The sequence below is a fragment of the Kogia breviceps genome, chromosome 1 (assembly GCF_026419965.1).
Source record: "Kogia breviceps isolate mKogBre1 chromosome 1, mKogBre1 haplotype 1, whole genome shotgun sequence".
Lineage (NCBI taxonomy): Eukaryota > Metazoa > Chordata > Mammalia > Artiodactyla > Physeteridae > Kogia > Kogia breviceps.
The window spans coordinates 33,666,790-33,694,739 of NC_081310.1; the positions used below are offsets into that span (position 1 = coordinate 33,666,790).

Below are 27,950 nucleotides of genomic sequence, written 5' to 3' on the forward strand. Positions count from 1 at the left end.
CTATGAGAGAAGAAATTTATTTTGCTGTAGTGTTAAAAGAAATAAGATAAATTTACTATCAACATTACCAAAAGATAAATAGCATTTCCATAATTTAGAGTATGACCAAAGCACACAGGCCATAAGAAATGATATCCAAAATTTTGAGGACAGCAGCTTCCAAATGAAGTATTTAACAGATACCTTCAGTTGTAATGATCAGTAAAACGAAAAGATTTGGCTTCTGACATATTATATAGGTGGTACTGTAACTGTTTAGAATACTTTGCTTCCAGTCGGAGCTGTCTAGTTCTTTCTTTGACAGCTTGTTGCTCTGCTAGTTTTTCTATCCGTTTCCTTCTTAGCCATCTGTAGAAAAAGACATGAACAGACCTGTTGAGTATCAACCTGAATATACTCTTCATGCTATAAAGTTATTACTACAGACAAAGGAAATTAGATTTCTTTAGATTAAAAAGCTCTGTTCATAACACAAATTAGTATTAACTGAAAAATTTCAGGCTTATACCAAAGGCTCATACAAGGAAGCATAGTCACATTTAGAATCAAATGTTTGAAATTAAGTTTGTCTAATAAGGAAACTGCCAACTAAAAAAACCTTTTTAAAGTAATAAACACACTATTTTACGTGACATAGGTCCTATCTTTTTTTTAAAATATGATTTTCTAAGCAAGTATTTGATAGATACCAAATAACTTATTTTTTGCAACTAACTATTCTAAAACATTACTTAAGCAGCATGCAGAATACCAGCATGCAGAAATGTCTCCTTGCTCTTCTTGGTGGAGGAATTATAGAGCTCTTGCTTTTCAGTGCATAAAATAGTTCTCCCTTAAAATGGAAAAATAAGCCTAAGCATAAGAAACATCAAAAAGGGTGAAGGAAGAGTCCACATTCTAACAAATTTAAGTCTATAAAACTTGTTTAGGTAAAATAACATTAAAAATAACTGTATACTCACATCTCTGGTATGAAAGTGCATACGTGGTGTGTGTGTATATATATAATATTTTCAGAAATAAATCCAGACAAATAAATAACTGCATTAGTATAAAAGAGACTTAAGAAACCTCATAATCTAACGTTGTGTGGTTTTGAAATTGGATATCAGTTTGAGCAAATTAACTCTAGTCATTTAGGGGGTGACTGGGAAAAAAATGGTTATAGGCTGGATATTAGATGAGATCATTAACAAAAATAAGCAGATTGCAGAACAGTATATACAGTATGATCTCAATTTATATTTTAAAACTGTAAATATATGTACAGAGAAATATCTAGAAGTTATGCAGTACAGTGCTAACAATAGTGATTCCTGGGTGATGAAAATGTGAGTTTATTCCCCTCCATTTCCACAATGCACATTCACTGCATCTGTTATAATAAAGGGATATGTATATTTTTTTAAAGAAGGAGAGGAAAGAAAGAGGCAAAGAAACTAAAAAAGAGAAAGACAGCAAAAAAGATAGAAAAGAAAGAAAGAAGTGAGCTTCAAACAACTGGACACAATATTCACTCCCTCTCCCAAGGCATGCTGGCAAAATTATGAAGCCAGGTCTGTATCCTCAGAATAAACCATGTAATACAGACTCTTACCCATGCAACTGAAGGGAGACCAGGTTTGCCTTAAATTACCAAAATATGTGTCCAAATCTCCTTTTCATTTGGTCTGTACAGATCTTCCTCCTCAGCCTGACTGCTTTTCTTTACAGAAAAATATTTATTGGTAAATGCAACTCAATATATTAAGTTTTCCTGAGGACTGTGAGGAGAAGCTGTAACCGATCTTTGGCCTATTTCTCTAAGAAATGAACAAATCAGTCAGTCAATTAATGGTAAGCTATCAAAGGTTATCACACTGCTGCCATAAGAAACAATTTTAGTATTGAAAAATACCTTGAAAAAATGGTATAGATATTACGCAAAGTATGGAGTTAAAGAATTTTCTCACATATTGTTAAAACTGTGGCTTTAAAATTGAATAGGTAGGTAATGAAATCAATTTTTTTAAGTTTTATTGACTATATAACTTTCTAAAATGACCATGAGGAAGGGGGGAAAATGCCCTGCCTTTGACTTACTGTTTAAAGGCCCTTTCACGGCCTTCTGTTCCTTTAAGGAAGAATAAGCATTCCTCTTGCTTTCGCAGTTCTTCTGTCTTTCTTTCTTTCAACTGTTCTTCGTGCTTTTTTTTAAGCCATAATCGAAAAGCTTTCTGTGGATCTCTGTTTTCCTGCTGCTTACAAAAACAAGCTTTGCTTAATTTAAAGAAACCAAAACTACTTTTTGAGCCCCTGCCTAAAAGACCCTATAGGAACACATGTCCTACTCACCAATTTTTCATAATAATACCAATCTCATTACTTGCACTCCTTGCATCCAAACCAAATACATGACCTTTGAATCAGCAACATTGATTACCCTTTTGTCAGAAAACTCAACATTGAACTCACTGCCCTCTGGCTTCTTTCAAAAGTCTTACTGAGGTAATCAGTAAATGAAGGGCTAGATGCAGTGATTTGCAAACTTTTCAAAGTTGAGCCCTTTGACAAATAAAATAATTTTGCACAATGGCACATATGCATAAAACATGGTTGAAGAAATGTTGGGGATAGGCAGTATGAGTGAGTTGAGGTCTTGGTATCAATTCCTGAAGGAAGCTCCATGGAAGCTCCACTGGAATCGAAAACCAATGAACCCACATTTGTGTTATTCCAACTCTCTTTTAAATTCTACTTTCGTTTTTAAGTTTTAAGAGCATCTAACTACCAAGCCCATCTCCAAAACTGTTATTATTATTATGGAGGGTGGCAATGAGGATTTGCAACCATAAGAACTTTTTCATAAGGATAACAGCCATGAGGATTTGTCATAAGAATGGGCTAGTGGGAGCAGCTTATTGTATGGTTCTTCAAACTTCATGATGGATACTATATTCAGGGATAGCTGAAAGAGCTCTTATTTGGGAGAATAAAGAGAACAAAAGGAAAGATTTGGGACTCTTTAGTCTTGGGAAAAGCATGACTCACATGGATGCCTGGCTAGAACACAAAAGGAAAAGATTCATTCATTTAATACTTTTGCCAAATATGAACTTGGTGATAGAGAAGACCACCTCCTACACCTTGCATTTTCCTTTATCTGTAACCCATATTGCCCAGTATGCTTCAGTCTAATTTATATAATTTATACAATTTAGGATCTTTGATGTATAATGCAGAACTTTGTGAGGAGGTCCCACGGACCTACAGGACCATTGCTGAACACCTAAAAGTTTGGGAATGTTTGGAGATGACTAAAAAGTGTTCAATCCGCAATTATAGATTAAGAAGAGTTAAGAATTCAGGGATAAACAGGATTGATGGGTATCACTGTTCATCTATTCATTCAACAACCATTTACAGAGTATCTACTAAACAGAGTATCTACATACACATAGCTACCAGGATGCATCAAAGAAAAAAAAAAAAAAAAACAAGCCTCCCTTTCTCATACGTTCCATACCTGCACTATACAATAAAGTAGTCACTAGTCACATGTAGCTACTTAAATTAAATTAGAAATTTAGTACCTCAGTCACATTCAAATACTTAATAGTCACATTATGGCTAGTAGCTACTTTATTGGACACTGCAGATATAGAATATTACCATCATCACAGAAAATTCTATAGGGCAGTGTTGTTCAAGATAAGGAGATGAAAATATATGATTGATTGACTGATTGATATGTCAGAGAGAGTAATAATGGGAGAGGTAAGGAGAAAGGATGGTATTTATCAATAGATAGAAAGTGAGGGAACCATTTATGGGATATCTGGAAAAAGAGTATTTCAAGCAATGGTAACAGGGCAAAGGATCTGAGAAGGGATTATATTTGGCATGTCCAGTTCATGTCCAGTAAATAGCAAAAATCCACTGCAAGAAGAAAACTGGAAAATTCACAAATATGTGGAGATTAACATGCTCCTGAGCAACCAATGGGTCAAAGGAAAAAAACAGATGGGAAGTCAAAAAATAGCCTGACACAAATGAAAAGGGAAATACAACATACCAACACTTATGGGATGCAACAAAGACAGTTCTAAGAAGGTTAGATCAAAAAACCAACCTAACTTTACACCTGAGGTGTAATTAGAAAAAGAGATATAAACTAAGCCAAAAGTTAGTAGAAGGAAGAAAATAACAAAGATCAGAGTGTAAATAAATACAACAGAAACTAAAAGACAACAGAAAATATCAAAGAAACTAAAAGCTGATTTCTTAAAAAGATAACCAGACAAACATTTAGCTAGACTTACCAAAAGAAGAGAGGACTCAAATTAATAAAATTATAAATGAAAAAGGAGCCATTACAACTAATAATACAGAAATACAAAACATCATAAAAGACAATTATGAACAACTATAAACCAACAAACTGTAAAACCCAGAAGAAATGAATAAATTCCTAGAAACATACAACCTACTGAGACTGAATCAGGAAGAAATAGAAAATGTGAATAGACTGATTACTAGTAATGAAATTGAATCAGTAATCAAAAATATCCCAAAAAACAAAAGTCCAAGACGAGATAGCTTCTAGAAAATCAACAGAAGAATAAATACCAATCCTTCTCAAACCCTTCCAATAAACAGAAGAGGAGAAAACACTTCCAACCCATTTTATGAGGCCAGCATAATGTGATAGCAAAGCCAGACACGGATACTACAAGAAAACAAAATTAGAGGCCAATATCCTTGATGAACAGAGATGTAAAAATACTCAGTGAAATATTAGAAAAGCTAATTCAGCAGTATACTAGAAAGGATCATACACCATGAACAGGTGGGATTTTCTAGAGATGTAAGGATGGTTCACATCTACAAATCAATCAGTGTTATACACATTAACAAAATGAAAGATTAAAATCATATGATTATCTGGATAGATGCAAAAAAGCATCTGACAAAATATCTTTTCATGATAGAAACTCTCAAGAAATTGGGTATAAAGAGAATATACCTCAACATATAAAGGCTATATATATCACAAGTCCACAGCTAACATCATACACAATAGTGAAAAGCTGAAAGCTTTTCCTCTAATATCAGGAGCAAGACAAGGATGCCCATTCTCACCACTTTTATTCAACGCAGTATTGGAATTCCTATCTGGAGCAATCAGACAAGAAAAAGAAATAAAAGGCATTCAAATTAGAAAGGAAGAAGTAAAACTGCTCTATTTGCAGATTACATGATATTATTATATTATTCTACATGATATAGAAACCCTAAAGACTTCACCACCCTAAAAATGTTAGAACTAATAAACCAATTCAGTAAAGATGCAGGATACAAAATCAATATAAAAAAATCAATTGTGTTTCTATACACTAACAACAAACTATCTGAAAGAGAATTAATTAAATAAGCCCTTTTAAAATAGCATCACAAAGAATGAAATATGTACTTAGAAATAAACTTAACTAAGGAGGTGAAAGATCTATATGCTGAAAACAAAAAGACATTGATGAAAGAAATTGAAGAAGACACAAATGAATGGAAAGATATTCCATGCTCATGGACTCAAACAACCAATACTGTTAAAATGTCCATACTATTTAAAAATTGTCCATATAATCTAAAAATTCATTATAATACCCATAAAAATTCCAATGGTATTTTTCACAAAAATAGAAAAAAAATCCTAAAATTTGTACAAGATCCAAATATCCAATGTAATCTTGAGAAAGAAGAACAAAGCTGGAAGCATCACACTTCCTGATTTTAAACTATATTATAAAGCTAAAGTAATCAAACACTATAGTACTGGCAGAATAGATACATAGATCAATGGAACAGAACAGAGAGCCCAAAATCAATGCATGCATATATGGTAATTAATTTTCAACAAAGGAACCAAAAATAACAATGAGGAAAGGACAGTCTTTTCAACAAATGAAATTAGTATAACAATTGCTACATACAAAAAAATGAAAGTGAATACCTATCTTACACCATACACAAAAATCAACTTAATATGGATTAAAGACTGTGTGTAAGACCTGAAAGAGTACAACTCCTAGAAAGAAATATCAAGGATAAACTCCTTAGCATTGTTCTTAGAAATGATTTTTTGGATTTGATAGCAAAACAAAGACAGCATAAGCAATAATTTTTAAATGGGACTACATCAAACTAAAAAGCTTGTGATCAGCAAAGGGAACCTTCAACAGAATGAAAAGGCAACCTATTGACTGGGATAAAATATTTTCAAACTATATGTCCAGTAAGGGGTTATATCCAAAATATACAAGGAATTCATATAATTCAATATCAAAAAAGAAAAAAGCCCAATTATAAAATAGGCAAAGGACTTAAATAGACATTTTTCCAAATAAGATTTACAAATGGCCAACATGTACATGAAAACATACTCCACATCACTCATCATCAGGAAAATGCAAACAAAAACCACCATGAGATATCATCTCATACATGTTAGGATGGCTATTATCAAAAAAGACAAGAGAAAACAAATGCTGGCAAGGATGTGGAGAAAAGGGAACCTTTGTGCCTGGTTGGTGGGGATGTAATCTGGTATAGCCATTATGGTAAACAGTGTAGAGCTTCCTCAGTAAATTAAAAATAGAAGTATTTTATAATCCAGCAATCCCACTTCTGGGTATATATCCAAAGGAAAAAAAATTATCTAGAAGAGATATCTGCACTCCCATGTTCATTGCATCATTATTCACAATAGACAAAGTATGAAAACACCTAAGTGTCTGTAGATGAATGAATGGATCGAGAAATGTCACACACACACATGGATGCACACACATGAATGTTATTCAGCTTTAAAAAAGAAGGAAATTCTATAACTTGCAATAACATGGATGAACCTGAACCTGGAAGGCATTATTATAAGTGAAATATGCCAGACAGAGACAAATACTGCATAGCACCATTTACATGTGGAAACTTAAAAAAAAAGTCTAGTTCATAGAAATGGAGAGTGGTGGTTATGAGGAACTGGGGGGTTGGGAGAAATAGGGAGAAGTTGGTAAAAGGGTACAAACTTCCAGTTATAAGATGAAAAAAGTCTGAGGATCTAACGTATAATATGGTGAGTATAGTTTGATAACACTGTATTATATAATTGAAATTTGCCAAGAGAGTAGAACTTAAATCTTTTCTCCAAAAAGGGGGGAGGTGATGTATATGTTAATCAACTTAATGGGGGGAATCCTTTAATAATGTATATGTGTATCAAATCATATTGTACACTTTATCTTATAATTTTATTTATTAATTATATTTCAATACAACTAAAAAAAAAGACAGATCACACACGCACACACACACACACACAAAGAAATAGAAACTTAAAAGAGAAAAAACAACATAAATTCCCTGAATGAGCTTAACAGTAGACTGGACATTGCCTAAGTGATGTCAGTGCCAGAAGATAGATCAACAGAACTTATGCAATCTGAAAAAAGAAAAAATGTTTTAACAAACAGAACCTTAGTAACATCTGAGATAACAGCAAGTATTCTATCATATGTAAAACTGGATTTCCAGAATAATAAGAGAAAGATAATAGGGCAGAAAAAAATATTTGTAAAAATAATGGCCCCAAATTTCCCAAATTTGGTATAAAACATCAACCTACAGATACAAGCTCAGCAAAGCCCAAGTTAGTCAAATTCAAAGACAGTCACACATCTACTAAACTGCTGAAATTCACATCAGAAAAAGTTTAAAGTAGCCACAGAAAAAACATTTCATACGAAGGGACAATGATAAGAATCACAACTGACTTATAATTAGAAACAATGGATGCAAGAAAACCACTGAACACCATCTGTAGAGTGCTGAAAGGAAAAAACAAAAAACAGAACTGTCAACCCAAAATCCCATATCAAATTTTAAAAAAACTTCAAAAACAATATATTTCTGATAACGATTTAGGATATACATAACATAATCCCTAAAGTAATGATTTCAAAAATAATTCAGAGGTATAACTAAAAGCCAATAAGAAAATAAAATGGAATATTTTTTAAATACTTGATATTACTTAATCTCTGATAATACTTAATCTCTGTAGGAAGGCAGAAAAAAGATGAATAATGGAGTTAAAAACAAATGGAACTGGGCTTCCCTGGTGGCGCAGTGGTTGAGAATCCACCTGCCGATGCAGGAAACACGGGTTCGTGCCCTGGTCCGGGAAGATCCCACATGCCGCGGAGCAACTAAGCCCGTGAGCCATGGCCACTAGGCCTGCGCGTCCGGAGCCTGTGCTCCGCAACGGGAGAGGCCACAACAGTGAGAGGTCCGCATAATGCAAAAAAAAAAAAAAAAAAAAAAAAACAAATGGAACAAATAGAAAACAAATATCAAGATGGTAAACTTAGGGCTTCCCTGGTGGCCCAGTGGTTGAGAGTCCGCCTGCCGATGCAGGGGACACAGGTTCGTGCCCCGGTCCGGGAAGATCCCACATGCCGTGAAGCGGCTGGGCCCTTGAGCCATGGCCAGTGAGCCAGTGCGTCCGGAGCCTATGCTCCGCAACGGGAGAGGCCACAACAGTGAGAGGCCCGCATACCGCAAAAAAAAAAAAAAAAAAAAAAAAAAAAGAGAGACAAAGATGGTAAATTTAGAACCTACCCTTATCAATAATTATAATTAAATATATGAACTCCTGTTAAAAGTAACAAATTTCTGGATTAAAAGATACAAATATATGCTGTTTGTACAAGTAACTCTTCAAATATAAAGACAGATAAATTGAAATTAAAATATGAAATAAGCTATAACATGCAAATGTTAAACATAAGAAGGTTACTGTGACTTCATTAACATCAGACAAAGTAGATCTCAAGATAAGAGGGACTCATAATGTGAAAGTGTCATTAAATCAGGAAGACATAAATTCATAAATGCATACACACAAAACTTTTAAAAATATGAAGCAAAACCCAATGGAACTAGAAGGGAAATAGACAAGTACACAATGATAGTTTAACATAACTTTCTCAGTACTTCATAGAACAAAGGGGGGGAAAACAGTAAGGATACAGAAGATTTAAACAACATTATCAGCCCATTGACATTAATACAACACAACATCCAAATGTAGAATAAAAAATGTATGCAAGTGTTCACGGAGACTTCACCTAGATAGAATGATGACACGCATACATATGCCTGCATATGTGTGTATATACATACAGTGCACATGTATCATTTATATATAACACTGACCAAGAGAAGCAAAGCTCATTACAAAGATGGAAAGGCATTTTTAGCTATTTTTCCTTAAATGGCAATAAAAATTCCATCACCTAAAAGCATTTTTAATTCAATGTAAAACAGGTCATTCTACAATGTATATATTGTAAAGATATTTTCTGGAAACTATGACTCACATTATACAAAATATCCCACAGAAGTGACCAGCAAAATACTTACTATCACAATGCATTAATAAGCCAAATTAATCAACTGCCAAAGTATACTACAGCTCAGCTTCAGTAGAGACAAAGTTCACAGAGGTTCTTCAGAATATTATTCGTTTATGATATAATTTCTAGCTAAAGTTAATTTTTGAGACAGACTTAAAATATAGCAAAAAATTAAAATTCCAAAGGGAAATATAGAACCATGATATCTTCTAACCAAAAAATATTTAAATTATGTTCAACGTGGCTCATGTTTTTAGAGAATACAATTCAAAGTTTTATTATCTCTAAATAGAACACAATAGAAAATTAAGGTATACATTTATTTTTACAAATGCCCAATAAAAATATAACATTAGGCTGAATGCCATGAGGCCTGAAGGTACGTCATCCCCTGGGAAATTATCAGCAGTGCAGTCACAGGGGTTTTTCTTGGTCAGCGATTGAAACGTAAGCTCCTCTCAATTTCTTTACTCTTAAATGCTATAGTAATGTGCTATCCTTCTAACCTACCCAATCTCGAATTCCTTCACTCCCTCCAAAATCTTTCCAGTTTCTTCTCTATAATTCCCATTCAATAATATAAAGACTTCCAAACATCCCTCATTCTCCCAAACCATTGCTAGGACCCTGGCCTTAAACCTCCTTTCTTACCCAAATCCTGATTCTCCTGTAAGACACAGATTTTCTCTCTCAAATGGAAGTTGCATTTTTTTGCCATACTTCAAGTACTTCAGAGGTCTGGTGAAGAAGTTAATATACTCTTTATTCCTTCATACTTCTTCAGAACTCCTGAACAGTAGAGAACTTCTTCTTCTCTACTCTTAAGTAAAGCCATGCTCCTTTGATGTTTATATTATTTGACGATATTACTCTAACAATCTCTGGTCACAACTGGCTCAATGTACCTCTCCATCCTAATCCCAAGTAACACTCATAACTAAATGAATGAGCCGTTCGACACCCAGCCTCACAGATTTTTCATTTTTTCATTTTCTACGCCTTTCTTCACTGCACTTGCAACCCACTCCAATAGCCACATCCACATCCCCATCTTTGAAATCACTCATCTTCTCATTCATATTTCCAGTCCCAACCTCTGTCCTGAATACTAGACACATTTCTTCAATCTTCAACATCTTTACCTGAAAGTTTTGTAGGTACTTCAAACTCAACAACTGAAATAATAATTTCCCCCAATCAGTATCTTTTCTACTGCTCCAGTGAGTGGCACCATCGTCCACCAAGCTGCTCAGAAGAGAAACCTGGTGTATTCTCTTTACACCTCATTCTTCCTCACTCACATATCTAGTTAATTATGAAGTTCCTTCAATTAATACTCTAAAACAAATATCACATTTCACATCTCTCTTTCTCTCTCTCTGCTGTTATAATTCTAGTCCAAGTCACCATGATTTCTCACCTAGACAACTATATATGCTTTCTAACTGTTCTCCACATATCTATCTGTTCTTGCCCCCTCCAATCCATTCACAGCATGGCAGTCAGAGTGATCTTGTGGAACTGCAAATCTAATATATCACTCCTCTGTTTAAATAATCTCAATGGCTTCCCATAACAGGATTAAATACAAAATTATAGACCCCAACATGCCACGTGATCTGATTCCTGCTCACTTTCTGGATCCTCTCAAACTCACCAAGTTAGTTCCTGTCTCAGGCATTCTCACATATTCTCCTGGCTTAAAACAAATTCCTCTAATTCTTGGCCTAATTTCTACTTCTAGTTTGCTCATCAGAAAAATCTTTCCTGATACACTTATTTCCCTCATTATGATCTCTCATAGCTCCTTTTTTTCATAGCATTCACCACTATTTATAATTATAAATTTATTTTATATTGAGACTTAAAAATTTTTTTTTCAATTCCTACTAGATGAGCATTATAAAACATAGACTAAACCTATTTTTCTGGGACTTCCTTGGTGGTGCAGTGGTTAAGACTCCATGCTCCCAATTCAGGGGGCTTGGGTTCAATCCCTGGTCAGGGAACTAGATCCCACATGCATGCCGCAACTAAGAGTTTCCCCGCCACAACTAAGGAGCCTGTGTGCCTCAACTAAGGAGCTGGCAAGCCACAACTAAGAAGTCCACATGCCACAACTAAGGAGCCGGCAAGCTGCAACTAAGGCCCCCTCAAGCTGCAACTAAGGAGCCCACCTGGCGCAACTAAGACCCAGCTCAAACAAACTAATTAATTAATTAATTAAAAATAAACCTATTTTTTTCCATGCTGTGCCTAGAATAGCATCTGTCATATAGTAAGCAGTTAAAAAAATATCTATCAAATACATGAAAAAATTTAAATTGGCATTTCTTTGACTCTACCAAATTTGTATCTTGCTCTCATATATTATGGACATCTATATTTATCCATATTTGAACTTATTATACATATCCTTTGCCCATTTTTTATTGGAAAATTCAAAAGTTTTGCTTTAATAATATAAATATTAATAGTAACACTAACAATTATGACAATTTAAAAGTCCTAATCAGCTTCTAATGGATATTACATTAAATATAAAGATAAATTTGGAGGAACCCAAATCTTCATAATATTTAGTTCATTCATCCAGGAATATTATAGGAGTATCATATTTGTTTTCATTTAGCAAATAACTCATATATTTATAATATTTTACCCCCCCTCTAGGAATATTATATTTGTTTTCACTTACTAAATTCACCGTTTTGGTCCCCTGCAAAGACGCTCCATAGAGGTCTTACACATTCCTGTTCAGCTCAAAGTTTTTTATATATGCCTATATTCCTTCCCCTTTTATATTTTTCTATGAGGTTTTTGCTGGAATACAGAAAGACTATAAGTTTTTGTGTATTTATAATATAAAAGACCACTTTGCTAATACTTACACCTCATTTCCTTTTCTCTTGATAAATTGGATAGAACTCCCAGAATAAAATTATTATTATACAGGGGAGCCTTACCTATCTCTGACTTTAATGGGTATGCCTATAATATTTCCTAAGATGGTATTTATACTGTAACCCACATTTCATTAGAAATACTTAAAAATAAATTATAATAAATACTAGTAAATACCCTTTCTATATCTTTCAAGATAACCATAAATTCTCCTTTATCTACCTATTATGTACTGAATATACTAATAGATTTGTTATTATTGGTCCATAATTTCCTTCCTAAAATAAACCCTACTTGGTTATAGCATAGTATTATTTTACTATACACTTGCAGTCAAATTTCTCAATATTTTCTCTTTCAGTTTGTGGTTTCAGGTCTACTACCTTAAAAGGTACCATCCATCCCAAGATTTTAAAAGCTAAAAATTTCTACAAATGGCATATCATTTTGTCAGCCTAGGAAAACATATTTACAGACATAATAGACAAAGGATTAAAATCTCTAATATACAATGCAATAAGAAAAATAAAACAAAAAAGACTATAAATAAGAAATTCACAGAATATACACATGCTCGTATACAACAATAATGTATATTATTAATTCGAAGAAAAATTAAGAAAATAAACTATGTACAATGTTAGACAGGATGTGTTAAAATTCACTCTTCCATACTGCTGGAGGGACGATAAACTGATATGACCTTTTAGGAGGTTAATTTTGCATGTTTAACCACAGCTTTCATTCTGGACATCCAATAAGTCATAAATTTCCAAGAAACTCTCCTACAGAATACTGATGTTCTCCTACAGAATGCAAATGTTCACAACAGCACTGCTGATTAATAGAGCAGTATTAGAACCAATCTATGTACAAATGAGGAATGGTTTAATAAATTAAGTTACCTCTGAAGAGTAGAATATCATGCACCTATTTGAAAAGAGAGATCTAAATGTAATGATCTAGAAATATGTCCTTGATGAATGAGTGAAAAAAAATCAAACCATATAGTAAATTGTTAGCAGATAAACATGTAAATATAAATAAGACCTGGAAGGATTTGCAGCACACTGTTAAAAGTGGTTACCACTAGGGGATGAGCCTAGAAGGGCTTAGGATTGAATTTTCAATTTTTACTTTATATACATTTTTTAAATAGTATGGATATAGATGATTTTTGTACTTTCTCTTGGTTTTTTTGTATATTTTGAACTTTAAAAAATTAAATAATTTGATGTCTTTGTTAGTTTTCACGTAAGATTTCTATTCATCTACTGAGACCAGTCTGTAGGGTTTTTGTGTGCATTGTCCTATTTAAATATAAAAGTTATACTATCTTTAAAAAATGAATTGGTAGCTTTCCTTTTTCTGTGCTATAAATGTTTGAATAAATTAGGAATCATTTGATTTTTACAAGCCTTCTTAGAATTTAATTATAAGTCATCTGCATGTGGCATCTTTTGCAAGGGTAGTTCTTGGACCACTTTTTTTACTTCTTCCATAGGTTTTTAGTCTGATAGACTCCCTTCTATAAATAAATTCAGCTTTCATATCTGTATGAACTTGTTTTTCACAGAGAAGTTTTACTTACTCTACTGTTCATGTCTTCAATTTGCTTTGCTCGCTGAATTCTCCTCATTTCTAGGACCTGCTCTCTCTTCTTTTGCAACCATGCTTTAAACACCATGTCATTCTCTTTTTTCTTTTCTTTCTCTTCTTCTATTTTCCTTTGTTCTTCCTGGTGGAAGAAATATCCAAACACATTAATGAAAAATTAATAAAATTATATATGTGTTATCGAAGTAGAGAGATACATTTTAAGGTGTGAAATTAGGATTCCCTACCCCTAAAAATTTCCATCTGTAAATTGGGCCTCCCTAAAAAACAGGACCTCTAATTTGCTTAGGGAAAAAATGAAGACTTTCAGATAAATTAAATTGTCAAGATAAAGTCTACAATTACATAGATCTACATTATACAACATGCTGTTTAAGAATTCCTTGGATCTCTCCTTCACTTCTAGTTTACTCTTGGTATTTTTTTTAATAAATTTATTTATTTTATTTATTTATGTTTGGCTGCATTGGGTCTTTGTTGCTAGGCGCAGGCTTCCTCTAGTTGCTGTGAGTGGGGGCTACTCTTCGTTGTGGTGCACAGGCTTCTCACTGCGGTGGCTTCTGTTGCTGCGGACCACGGGCTCTAGGCGGGCGGGCTTCAGTAGTTGTGGCTCGCGGGCTTAGTTGCTCCGCGGCATGCGGGATTTTCCCAGACCAGGGCTCGAACCCATGTCCCCTTCATTGGCAGGCGGACTCTGAACCACTGCGCCACCAAGGAAGCCACTATTCTTGGTATTTAACTCCCCAAATTGCAGCTGTGCAAAAGAGAAAAAAAACCCACCACACTCTAGAAGCACTACATGGGGTCTATAGAAGCACTATAAATGTCTTAAATTTTTTTTACATTATTGTTAAATTTGCTAATTGTGATACATGGCATTTTGGTTACAAAACAAAATGCTATAATCATTTTCGTTCTGACATGTACAATCATTTCTGAAGTGTACAAGTAGCAATGATGGGCTGTCTAGGACTTGCTTTAAAAATACCTCAGCCAGGGACTTCCCTGGTGGCACAGTGGTTAAGAACCCGCCTGCCAATGCAGGGGACATGGGTTCGATCCCTGGTCCGGGAAGATTCCACATGCCACGGAGCAACTAAGCCCATGCGCCACAACTACTGAGCCTGCACTCTAGAGCCCTCGAGCCACAACTACTGAGCCCACATGCTGCAACTACTGAAGCCCGTGCGCCTAGAGCCCATGCTCTGCAACAAGAGAAACCTCTGCAATGAGAAGCCCAAACACCACAACGAAGAGTAGCCCCGGCTCGCCGCAACTAGAGAAAGCCCGTGCACAGCAACGAAGACCCAACACAGACAAAAATAAATAAATTATTAAATTAATTTAAAAAAAATACCTCAGCCAAAAAAGGAAGAGATGAAGCAAATATGCCAAAGTCTCAGTGACTTTTGAATCTGGGTAATGGAGACACAGGGGCTAATTGTACCCTCGTATGTGTTTGAGATTTTTTTTTAATAATGTTTAAAAATATTTTCAACTAGTGTATAATCATAAAGTAACATTTCTGCTATCAGAAAATATTTAAGTAATTAGTTAACTATGAGAACAAAATGTACTTTTAAAACTGCATTATTCAACTAATGTTATAAAAGAGAGTTATTTAAACTAGAAGTGAGAGTACCTCACTGGTTTAAGTATAAACCAGTTATGAAGAGTTATAAAATAGTTACTGGGAACAAAGCAGCATGTCGCAGTGGAAATAGCACCAAGCTAGAAGTTAGGAGATCTGATTACCAATCATACCGCCATCATAATATGTCAATTTGGGCAAACCACTTGACTCAGTATTTTCATCTATAAAATGAAGTTGTATTAACAAGCTCTTAAGTCTCTTCCAATACTAAAATTTTAGCATGGAAATAAACTGAATTATAGAATCCATGTTTAAACTGTTTTCAAATAATGGAATTCAGAATTCTTTCCTTACATTTTGACAATATAGCAAGCCCTTCTAATTCTTTTTGATTGAACAACATATAGGAAGGAAAGGAAAAATTCTATCCAATTAACAGCATAAAACATCTTTTAAAATACCAGTATACTATTTTCTAAGCCCTAAAGGAGCTTACATTATATAATATGTGAATTTATTAAATATTATATTTTATATTTAAGTTCATTTTTACCAAAAGGATTTTGGATGCCTTGCATGAATATAGACAGTATTGTAAGACAATTATTTTTCAGAGGGAACATCTGGATTATACAGAAGATATCAGCCAAAGCATAGATACTACAGTTGCCAAAGAGAACAGTGAAATGATGCACTTAGTGTAGAGAGATGGAGTACAGCTGCCCAACCCAACAAATACTTTGCTGGGCATAAAAAAGGAAAGCCTTCCCCTGAAACCAACTAAAAATATTTTAAAGACTTAGCACTTAAACAATGCCTTCAGCAAGTACATAAGCAAAGGGAAATTTAGTTATGAGGATCCTGACATGAGAAAAGTATATCCCAAAACAGAGTGTTTGACACCTGAAAAAGAAGATCAAAAGAAAAACAGAACTATCCATCAGTCATACCGGTTAAAGATTACCATTATTTCATTAGTGAAAAGACAATGAAATTATATAAAACCTCCTGCATAACTTTTACAGAAGTATATACACAAATACACATATAGATGTATGTGTATGTACAGCAAACATATAGTTCAGTTATTCTCAATAAATTCTTTTGTTTTATCATAAAGTTCTGAATTAACAGATCCTTTTAAGTACCTATTATATACCTGAACCAAGTAAGCTGCGTCTGTTAGAGTTCAGATTTCAGTACCCAAGTAAGCAAAATTTTATTAAGTATGCACCCTTTCAGATTCCTACCTGAGTGTGCTATAGGTTACACGTTCTTACTAACTTCATTTTTTAATCTTTCTGCTAATGTGAGTTTGATTTAAATGCCAGAAATTTCCATGATAATTTCCTACATAAATAGAAAATATACCATTTCTCAACAAATGACAAGAAAACTGGGATTTTGACTTTGCTACAGACAAGTTGAGAGACTTCAGTAAAGTTATTAAAACTATCTAGACTATAGTTTTCTCACCTTTAAAATAATCTTTAAGGTTTCTTCTAATTGTAAGGTTCTATTAACTGTGATTCTATTGCAGTTTGGTATTTACAGTTAGACATTTTATATGGTTCAGCTTCATGCTATCAGGTATCCAGTAAAACAGAGAACCAGGGCGCTGATTTAAGTAATTTAGAGAAAATCCGCCAGTTTTAGTACCTAGAATTTTCATTTATAAAATACTTTTATTTAAGAGCAAAAAAAAAATCCCCAAATAATAATAATTTTGGATTCTGTATAGCATTTTTGAGACATTTCATTTAGGTATGAGCTTTTATTCTTAATCTAAAACTAAAACCCCTGAAATCAAGGAACTGTAGTGTTGACAAAAATAATCTGTAATAGGAATAGAAAAGAGTTTTATTCCAGCCAAACTAAGGACTATAGCCCAGGACACACAAATTCAAGAAGCACTTGAATTGTGTTCCACTGGACTACAAAATGGGGGAGGCATATATATAAGCAAACACTGCAAAGTTACATAAGTTGTTTGTCAAGAACTAGGATTGAAGCTGGCAAGAAATAAGGGTGCTTGTTAAGCAAGGATCAGTTGGTATCTGAAATGGTATCTCAAGGGGAGACCTTGAGAGCATAAGGTTGCAGCTGGCAGATATTATTTTGGAAAAGTCTGCTGATATACTTGAGTTTGATACAGTGCAGAAAATTCAAGTTCTCGGTGATACAGGAACACATCTGAAACCACATCCACAATGGCCACCCGGTGCCATTTTGGATGCTTGGCCCATAGTTTTATATCTTGTCAGAACAAAGAACAAACATCAAGCGTGAAGAGGGGTACATCCCTTCAAGGCTCCAAAAGAGACAGATTAACATGTACACAGTACGTCAGTATGACGTTGGTGTCTGGGAAGGGAACCTCATCTTCAAAGGAGTATTAGCATTGGTGTCATGGGAAGTAGGGGAGCATTTATCCTACATTCAAAGTGGACATTCTAAGCAATCTGGTAAATACATTCTTTTTTTTTCTTTAATAGTGAAAGCAGATGTACAATGTATGCTTTACAGGCCATAAGACAGGCTGTTCTAGTTAGCATAAAGTTCAAGACAAATCATGTATAAGCCAGAATGCCTTCCCCATACCTCAATATGTGAAAATTTTTTCCATCAGTAGGCCTGGAAGATATATGAAACACACAGACACACACAGACACAGACACACAGACACACACACACACAAACACACACACACACACCAGAGTACATAATCCAGACCCACCTGTTGCCTCCTGAACCCCAACAAATTTGTGCCTTCATTTTTTCATCTGACATCTGATTTTCACCTACCTCATAACAAGGTTACTTTCAGCAGTCACTTAACTTCTCTGAGCCTCACCTTTGAAATGAAAGGATCAGATGAAGTCATCACTGCGGTCTCCTCTAGCTCTAACACAGGTCATTCATTACTATGCTTTTGTGATGCTTACAAGAAAGGACCAAGGTAAACATGGTGCTTGTTCCATAAATACAGATGCTTAACACTTAACCACTTAATCTAACAAAAGAAAAACAAAACAAGCAAGTAGATATATCAAATAATTTGAAGAACCATTTCAATTCCTACAGTATTTATAAAACATAAAAACATATCCTACTTTCAATAGAATGCCCACTTGTGCTCTCACCTCTCTCTTTAGCTTTTCTCTCTTTTGTTCTAGTCGTTTTTGCAGTTCTTTCTGTCGAGGAGAGAGACAGTATGTTGAGGTCACTGGAGATACATCTGCAGACCGTGTCCTATGATTAGATTTTCCATTCCCCTTACTTCGGTCTGAGTTGCCAGCAGAACCTGGATGAGTCTTGGGGTTGGGGGATGGCTGAGGGATATAAGCCAGTTGCTCTTCTGTTGATGAGTGAGCACACCCATGAATTTCTGCTATTGGCTCTTCTTTCTTGACTCCACTGACAGATAAATTGGGAGATCTGGGTGACAACTGCTGAGGTTCATTTTCTGTATAATTGGCATTATTAATGGGGGACAAAACCCCCTGACTCTCAATGTCTTGTAAATTCAGAAGTTCAAACTTTCCATCTCTCTCTACTAGTATTTTCCTATCCTTGTTTTCTTCAGCATTTCCATCAGTAAGCGACAGGGGCACATTTTCTTGTGCAAATTCACTGGAAATACGTAACTGAGACAGTTTTCCAGACACATTACTTTCATTTTCAAGATAATTTTTGTAAGTATCAGTGTCTTCCAGAGGAGGAACTTCCAAATCAATTAATTTGTCCTTGAATTTAAGTTTTCGTTCCCTTTTATCATTCACGGGTTCTTGATTTTGTAGAAGCTTGTTGGCTTGTATAATTTTCTCCATAATATACCTCCTTACTTCCTCATCCTCTTCCTCCTCCAGGTCTTGCTGGCTTTCTAGTTTGGATTCTTGTAAAGAGTTTTCACTGTCTGAATCTGATATGGGATCCGAAGGTTGAATACTTGGTACAGAAATGAAGTCATTTCTTCTTGATGAAACCTCATCCTTGAAAGATTTGTCAGGATCAGAAAGCTGCTTGGAATGTTCTATTTCTGTTTCATTCTCTTTTAAGCCTTGATTAATATTCTTTTCATTCTCACAAGCCATCTAGAAAAACAGAGATGAGATTCGTTTTCAGTAAAAATTGAGACTCTTTTGTCCATTTATATGTAGACAATCCAAAATGGATTTTCATGCTCATGTAATTTATTAGTGGGAAAATTTACATGTTTCCTGCTCATACTTCACTCATAATTTTCTAATTCATATTTATGAGCACCCCAAGGGAAAAGCACTTCAGGAAAAATTTACCTCTAAATTTGAATCTGATGTTGCTAAGTACTAGACTGGTTATTTTTTTTTAATTTTATGCCAATGTATAAAAATGTACCTACAAATAGTACAATATTATTTTAATATTCCTCCCTCTATAAAATTTTCCTCCCTTTACAGTTTCAGAAGAATATATTTTTAAATGTTTTCTCCTTGTAATATTTGTATTTTTCAAAAAGATATCTTTCTCCCCAGGACCATTATAAGGTCACTACCTTTGGTCAAGTCCTAATAATTTTGAGATTCCTGTAATCTTTTCAGATTAGTATTGCTATTTTCTGCAGGACCTATACCCAAATATCAGGTCAAGCTTTAGCTCTGGATCAGATTTTCTTTCCTCAGCTATCGTCAGAGGCTCCAATAATCTGTGTTAAACACCATAATATAACTTGATTTTACTTTTTTAAAAAATGTAATTCCACATGAACCGTAAACCAGAATTATCACATCACAAAACTCTGCTCCACATCTGTTTCTAACTAATGGTTTCTTACCTAGCATCTCTCCTACAAACATGTATCCTCACCTACCAAACACTTTGCCCCTAAAATATATAATTTTTTCTCTTTCTCAGACAATTCTCTCCTCCTGAAAGAGTTCCATGGGAGTTACTCTTTCCTGCTCTCTTCAACCCCTTAAAATTCCCTTTCTCTTTTACTAGCTCAGTCACCATTTCTAACAGCCTTCTCTTCCTAACCTGCACAACACTGCTGGATGTCCAATAATAAACCTGGCCCCCTAAAATGACTACCAAACAACTAAGACCAACTAAGATCTCTGGCCTTGTAATTTTTATTTTTAGCCGTATTTGATTCTCTCGCTCATTTCTATAGTATCTGTTTCCAAATTCTCCTTTAGCTTTCACTTCTTTGTAAAACCCACTACAATAAAATCTTGCCCCGACCCTCACCCCTGTTTCAAGCTCTGTCATCCATTTTTCCTACCAGCCTCAAAGGAAAAAGTGATTGTAATAATCCACCAGAATGAGCAAGACTCATTACAGCACTCTGTTTTGACCACTCCTGTATCCTCAGCACTTAGAACAGCCTCTGACACATGGCAGGTGATCATTACTTTTTGTTGAATGAATGAATAAAGAAATAAAACAATGAATTATCATTATCACTTCTCTAATTCTATTACCCTGTGCTGTGGCTCTCACACTCTTCCAGTCATGAGACCTTGGTTCAGCATTATTGCTCTGGGTATCTCTACCTCTACTCATTCTGATTATTCTTTTGTTAAAGATGCATAAAACTCCCATGTAAAAGTCATCTTGGAAAAGTCTTCACTTTTGACTCTGTTCCCATTTCCAAATATCATCTATCCCATCTGTCTTCTCCATTGCATAAGAAAGCAAGAAGGAACTAAGAGACAGTTGTGATGTAAAACCTGCTGCCTTTATTTCCTCATATTCTTTTCCTTAACTCTCTTAAATCTGGCTTCTGCTGTAACTACTCTGATCAATGTCCCTCTAAAGTCACCTTTTCTTATCCCTATCTTGGTCCTTTTCTTTATTACTTCCCTATTTAGTGACAATAATTATATTATGCATAATAATTACTTATTATCTATTGTAATACACATATATAATTAGTGTCAATACATATGCATATATATACACACATATATATTATATATGGATACACATACACACTGTATATATGTAAAGAGAGAAAGAAGGAAGCTTCTGTGAACCAGGAACTGGTTCATTTTCCTGGACTTACCTTCTACATGTTTGATAAATAGTACAGAATCATGTTTAATGGATCCACTTTGTCCTACAAATATTCCTATGGCTCAGTCTTTGACCTTTTACTTTTTTCCATATATTCATTCCCCTAAAATTCACTCTTAAGGTTTCCGATATTAGCTGAAGACCATGTTTTTGAGGATTTGTTTTATTTTTCATGTATATTAAAAGAATAACCCCATGATTTCACCCAGGTTCATATAAAGTAGAAATTAACTATTTGTTTTTTACTTTTGATGCAATAAATTATTTATATTATGTAAATTATAATTTTAATTTTTTATTATAATTTTGGCTTTATTAAGTGCTAACTTAATCGCTGTTCTCTCACTAATTAGCCCTATGCCTTAGGACGTTTAAATTCTCCATGCCTCAATTTTCTCATCTCTAAGATGGGGATAATGACACTTGTTCTATGTATATCAAAGGAATTTTGTGAGGTTTAGATGAGATAATATATGTGAAACTCCTCAAGAACTACAAAACACTTTGTTAATATAATTACTATGAACTCTGTTGGCAATTTATATATACCTCTATTATGCTGGCACCACTTTTTTCTTTTTCATTAATCAACCATTCCAGGTCCTTTTCAAAGTCATCTTCATATTCTCTGCTATCTTTTGAATCCGTTTCTTTATTTTCATCCATTTTCTGTTTGTTGAAGAATAATGCTATAAGATTAAAAGAGATAAGGTGTACATCATGTCCACTTTAGGGGTAGTATGGAGTATGCTTAATTAGCTTACCTTTAATGTTAAAGGTAAGCTAATTAAACATAGAAACACAAATTATGGAATGTTCAGAATAAACATATCAGCATACCCTAAAAGAGAGACTTACAAAGGCCAGACATTTTCTAGGTGTACCACTCCTAACAACCATTCCACCTCCCCGCAATTCCTGACACCCTATTTACAAGGAGACTAAAAAAGGTGGATAAGAAAACTATCTGAGGCTTAGAGAAGGATTTTCCACATCCCTACCAATCATTAAAACTCCTTGTCCAGGTACGAGCTGATGAATCAGCTTTTTAGTCTCACTCGTTCACATTTTCTCATATTCAAATAAAAACAATTATATTAATTCTCATCCTCAGTTTCTCAATCCTTCTGGGTAATTTATATAGCATAATTATGATTTGTGATCTGAGAGGTTTTTTTTAACTATGTAACACTGACTCTCAGTTATAGTAAATACTAATTTCCAGAGAAGTCAAACTGTTGTCAATTCAAAATAAAATATATCTTTTTCATAAAAAACAAACTGTGATGCCTAGTACTATCTGGAAGGCAGTGACAAGAAATAAGAATGTCAGATGAAAGTTAATAAATGTTTGTGAAAATGGTGTAAAACTTTTAATGAAAATACCATTCAGCCATTTTTATGAAAAAAACTAAAGTTATCTGCAAATTGAGGTCAGTTCCAAGTCCTAATTTTTTGGTCCATAATTTTTCAAATGGAGGAAGCATTTTTATCTTTACCTATAATGTGCCTTTATGTGTGTGAGCATACAATATATATGTGTGAATATGTACTGCAATTTTGACAAATATTTGTTGAACACCTACAATATTCCTATAAAAATTATAAAATATGCTCTTGAGTCCTGATACAGAAGACAAACATAAACAAAATACATAAATTTAAAATGTCGATAAAAAACATAAATTGAAAATGTAGGTAAGTGAGCAAAAGATATATTATAAAGGACTGTGGAATGAAGAATAAAAAAGCAACTAACTCAGTTTAAAATTGGAAATATCAAGGAAAAATGAGATGGGTTTTGAATAATGAGTACAAGAGTTCATCATCTATCCCAGACAAGAGAACAGCATGAGAAAGAACTAACACGGAAGTGCATGGAATTTTCCAGTGTGGCCTGAACATAAATGTGCTCCTGGAGAAGGGTCTAGAAGAAGTGAGAAGGCATCAGTTTGATGTCAAATTTTCTTTTCAAAAAGAAAATGGTTGAGGGAAAATTGTTTATGTAGATCTAATTGTCATGAACTAGCCAAAGGTAGAAATATACAGCAATAATCTGCCTACGTTCCACTACTGACTTAAACAAAAAGAGCAATGTTCTATAAATAGAATTTTAGGTCCAGTTTCAAAAGAACTGTAGTAATATGATCTTCAGGGCCCCAAACACCTGGGACCTTGTTTCTATACCTGCCTTCTATTGCTCCTACACCAAGAATAAGTTGCCTAAAACCTTTGCTGGAAGAAAGTACAGATGTCAAGAACACATGAAATCTAGGTACATTTTTTAAGATACAAAATGAGAGAAATTATGTTTGATTTCATAAACATAAAACATCAAACTCTGTTGTGGCTGTTAGCTTCACTTTATTCTCCCCAAATGTTTGACCAGACTATCTAACCTGGTGCCAGTTTTACTAAAGCAAGATTAAAATTTTTTTCCTTCTACTGTTCACCACCAAATGATAATGAAAGCATGTGGGAGACCATCTTTCCACTAGCTGTACAAGCACTAGCTAAGAGAAGAGGTAACGCTATATGTGAAAAACATTTTGATAGGTTTTAGTGCACAGTAGGTTCAAAATGAGTTAAAAGGATGAGATAATTCAAATAGATACATGCACCCCAATGTTCACAGCAGCACTATTTACAATAGCCAAAACATGGAAGCAACCTAAATGTCTATGAACAGATGAATGGATAAAGAAGATGTGGTGTGTATATATACACAATGGAATATTACTCAGCCATAAAAAAGAATTAAATAATGCCATTTGCAGCAACATCGATGGACCTAGAGATTATCATATTAAGCGAAGTAGGTCAGAAGGAGGAAGACAAGTACAAGTACCATATGAGATCACTTGTATGTGGAACCTAAAATATGACACAAATGAATTTATTTATGAAACAGAAACAGACTCACAGACATAGAAAACAAACTTTTGGTTACCAAAGGGGAAAGGGGGCAGGGGAGGGATGAATTAGGAGTTTGGGATAAGCAGATACAAACAACTATATATAAAACAGATAAACAACAAGGTCTTACTGTTAAGCAACAAGGTCCTACTGTATAGCACAGGGAACTATATTCAATATCCTGTGATAAACCATAATGGAAAAGAATATGAAAAAGAATATATGAATCACTTTGCTGTACACTGGAAACTAACACAACATTGTAAATCAAGTATACATCAATTAGAAAAATTATGATGAGGACAAAAACATAAATGGGCTCCAAGGCTGAGACCTGGCTGAGGTACAGATAACATACAAAGCTCTGTATGCAGTTTGTTAGTTTAGAGAACGAAAGACAAGCTGGAACACATTCAGAGGTTGGTAAACCAGGAGACAGGGAAATAAAAGACAAGGAGAAGGGAAGAAGGTGTGTTATGAGAATAAAATGTCTTACAGCCAGTATTCTGAGGAATACTTGAAAACCCTCAGAATGTTAGCCCATAGAAATCTCCTAAAGGGGAGTCATGACAACTGCTTTACAATATTTAAATGGTCACCATGTAAAGGAGGGTTGGACTTGCATTATTTCAAACAGTAAGACTAGTACCAAGGACTAGAAACTCAGGGGCAAATTTTGCCACAATGTAAGACAGAATTTACATTTTCAAACTTGCCCTGAAGTGAAGTGAGCTGCGTTCCCTGTTGATCAAATGTTTATACATAGCTCGGAAGATAATCACAGCATAACTGTTTAAAAGGAGACTGAAACTTTAGACAAATGATTGAGCTAGATGACCCTTACGGGTTATTTTAACTTTTACTATAAGATGCAAATTAGCAAATAACTGCCGACTTATGAAATGCAAGAGAATATAAAAACAAATGCACAGTACAATGATAATGCTTACTCTAAAATAAATTATCAGTGTCTGAATAACTGAGTTCAAGACTTAAATTCTAAAGTCTATTTCTTTTTTCTTTTTTTTTTTTTTTGCGGTATGCAGGCCTCTCACTGTTGTGGTCTCTCCCGTTGCGGAGCACAGGCTCTGGACGCGCAGGCTCAGCGGCCATGCCTCACGGGTCTAGCCGCTCCACGGCATGTAGGGATCTTCCCGGACCGGGACACGAGCTCGCGTCCCCTGCATTGGCAGGCGGGCTCTCAACCACTGCACCACCAGGGAAGCCCCCTAAAGTCTATTTCATTTAAATGTCACGACCTTACCTCTTCAGAGTTCTTAATATTACTTCCCGTTCCCTAGTCCTCTTGTAAACTGAATTTGGTGAAGAAAAGTAGGCATGTATGGAACTTCTGAGGTTCTAATAATGTTCTGTTTCTTGATTTAGGTTCTGGTTACACAGGTGTGTTCAGTCTGTAAAAAATCATTGAGGAGGGTTTCCCTGGTGACACAGTGGTTTACAGTCCGCCTGCCAATGCAGGGGACACGGGTTCGTGCCCTGGTCTGGGAAGATCCCACATGCTGCGGAGCGGCTGGGCCCGTGAGCCATGGCCGCCAGGCCTGCGCGTCCGGGGCCTGTGCTCCGCAACGGGAGAGGCCACAACAGTGAGAGGCCCGTGTACCGCAAAAAAAGAAAAACAAAATTAAAACACAGAATCAGCAACATAAATAAAAATAAAATAATTACAAACTAAACATATTAGGTATTATTAAATCAAACTATTATGCTATAATTAAAAAGAAAAAAGCCATAGCTGAAGTGACTCAGGGAAATAAAAGAAGTTCATCAAATAACAAGTGCCATTCTTCTCCTGTAACTTCAAAAAATTCATAGATAGTTCCCAAGTAAACAACATAAATCATAAACTCTTGTAACGACGTCCCTTAAGCCTTTTTCAAATGCGTCACAGGATATTCAATCCCCTTCTGTTTTTAAAATCTTCATCTCCAGGGTACTGGCCATATGGCACATAGTCTACATTCTGGAACAGAACATCTTACACAAACTGAATCACCTAACACAGATTCCTTGTGAGTTTCACACATTCAATGTGTATCATCAATAAAAACCTATGTAGGTGGCTTAGGCCAGAACCACCCTCTTAATAAGGAACTGTAGCAAGAGACAGAAACTAATTCCTTCCTCTTAGGTGTCTGCTAAATCCCATGTGGTTAGTGACTGTAGATCTTTTAGAGTGAGTCTAAACTAAGTCCATATATACACACAATTTTGATAACTTTCAGGATTCAAAACACTCAACAATAGTCTAATCTAAATCACTGCCTCCAGTCATACTATTTTAAGCTTGTTTAAAATCTTAAGAAAGCGGGAAGAACGTCAAACGAAACGCCTTTTAATATAAAACAAGTACTTAAGCAAAAGCTAACCAATAATCACATCATGAAACCATCTGGCCCATTCTTACTGCGGCATCCTACCCAGACTGTGATCTCACCAGTAAAAATTTTTTTAAGTCATAATCTGTCACACAGTATGACGATAAACAATATTTTACAAACATCAGTGGTAATTTTAATTTCTATCCAGGGTCCCAAGGTACCACCGACTAACTGAATACCTTAGCCTCTTCATGGAAGCTAACATTTCAGGAGTGACTTTTTTCTCCCAGGGATAAGAACTTTTAGAGGCGAAAGAATATGACAAAAATTAGAAAGGAAGCTACCCTCTGAGAGGTTTCCCTCATACAGAGCTTAGTAAGGCGGAACTGCCAGGCTTCTCCGCCAGCGCCAAGTTCCGTGGACCCCGAACTCAGAAGGATGAGGCGCCAACACGAAGTCTCCTCACTCGCTTCTCTACCCACCTTTCCTCCCAGCTGTCCCAGACGTTTACCCCTTTACCCTCTCTCCCACCGTAAATATCTCCGCATTATCCTTCCCTTCGCTCCCTCTATATACCCTCCTGCCGCTCCCTCTATATCACCTCCTGCCTGTGTAAGACGCAGCGGCTGAGGTCACAAAGTCGGACAGGGGAGTTCTCCTTTCCTCCTCTAAGCTCTGACAGTGAAGCGAGGGAGAACCCAGCACCTGCGCCGCCGCAGCCAAGACCCGGCTGCCATGGCAACGGTGCGTCTCCCTGTCTTCCATCCGGGCCTCTTTCACTACAAGGGCGCAGGAGACCAGCGCAGACGCAGACGATAGCGTAAGAACACCAGGCACTCCTGGTGCGGGCAAACAATCTCTCTGGCTGCGGTTTCTGGGGAAAAGACCGAGAAATACAAGCATCACCCGCAAGTTTCACGAGCGTTAGTAAGAATTGGGGAAAGTTTACTCTCTGGGTTGAGTTTTCCAACGTGTGTCTCTTGCCGGATACGGACTTTATTAGAATGAATTCTAGAGGTATATTGCCCTAAGTTGTTTTCTTCACCATTAACTTACAAAAGTAGTTTCAGT

At 35.2% G+C, this 27,950-nt stretch overlaps 1 protein-coding gene across 4 annotated transcripts; it reads right to left on the reverse strand.

Moving 5' to 3' along the window:
- CCDC181 (coiled-coil domain containing 181) lies at window positions 1-27,668 on the reverse strand. Of its 4 annotated transcripts, none has more exons than XM_067037718.1 (6): window positions 27,481-27,668; window positions 22,174-22,313; window positions 18,711-19,661; window positions 13,948-14,094; window positions 2,083-2,237; window positions 1-348 (listed from the first exon to the last, which is right to left on the reverse strand). In XM_067037718.1, exons 2-6 carry the CDS (start codon window positions 22,288-22,290, stop codon window positions 186-188), a joined length of 1,533 nt encoding a protein of 510 aa, XP_066893819.1. In that variant the 5' UTR covers window positions 22,291-22,313; window positions 27,481-27,668; the 3' UTR covers window positions 1-185. The 4 variants fall into 4 exon arrangements, with proteins under 4 accessions (XP_066893819.1, XP_066894413.1, XP_066895529.1 ...); XM_067038312.1 differs by having other exon boundaries at window positions 22,174-22,293; window positions 27,481-27,636; XM_067038928.1 differs by lacking the exon at window positions 1-348 and adding an exon at window positions 1,699-1,802.
- Between the last annotated feature and the right edge of the window lie 282 nt (window positions 27,669-27,950).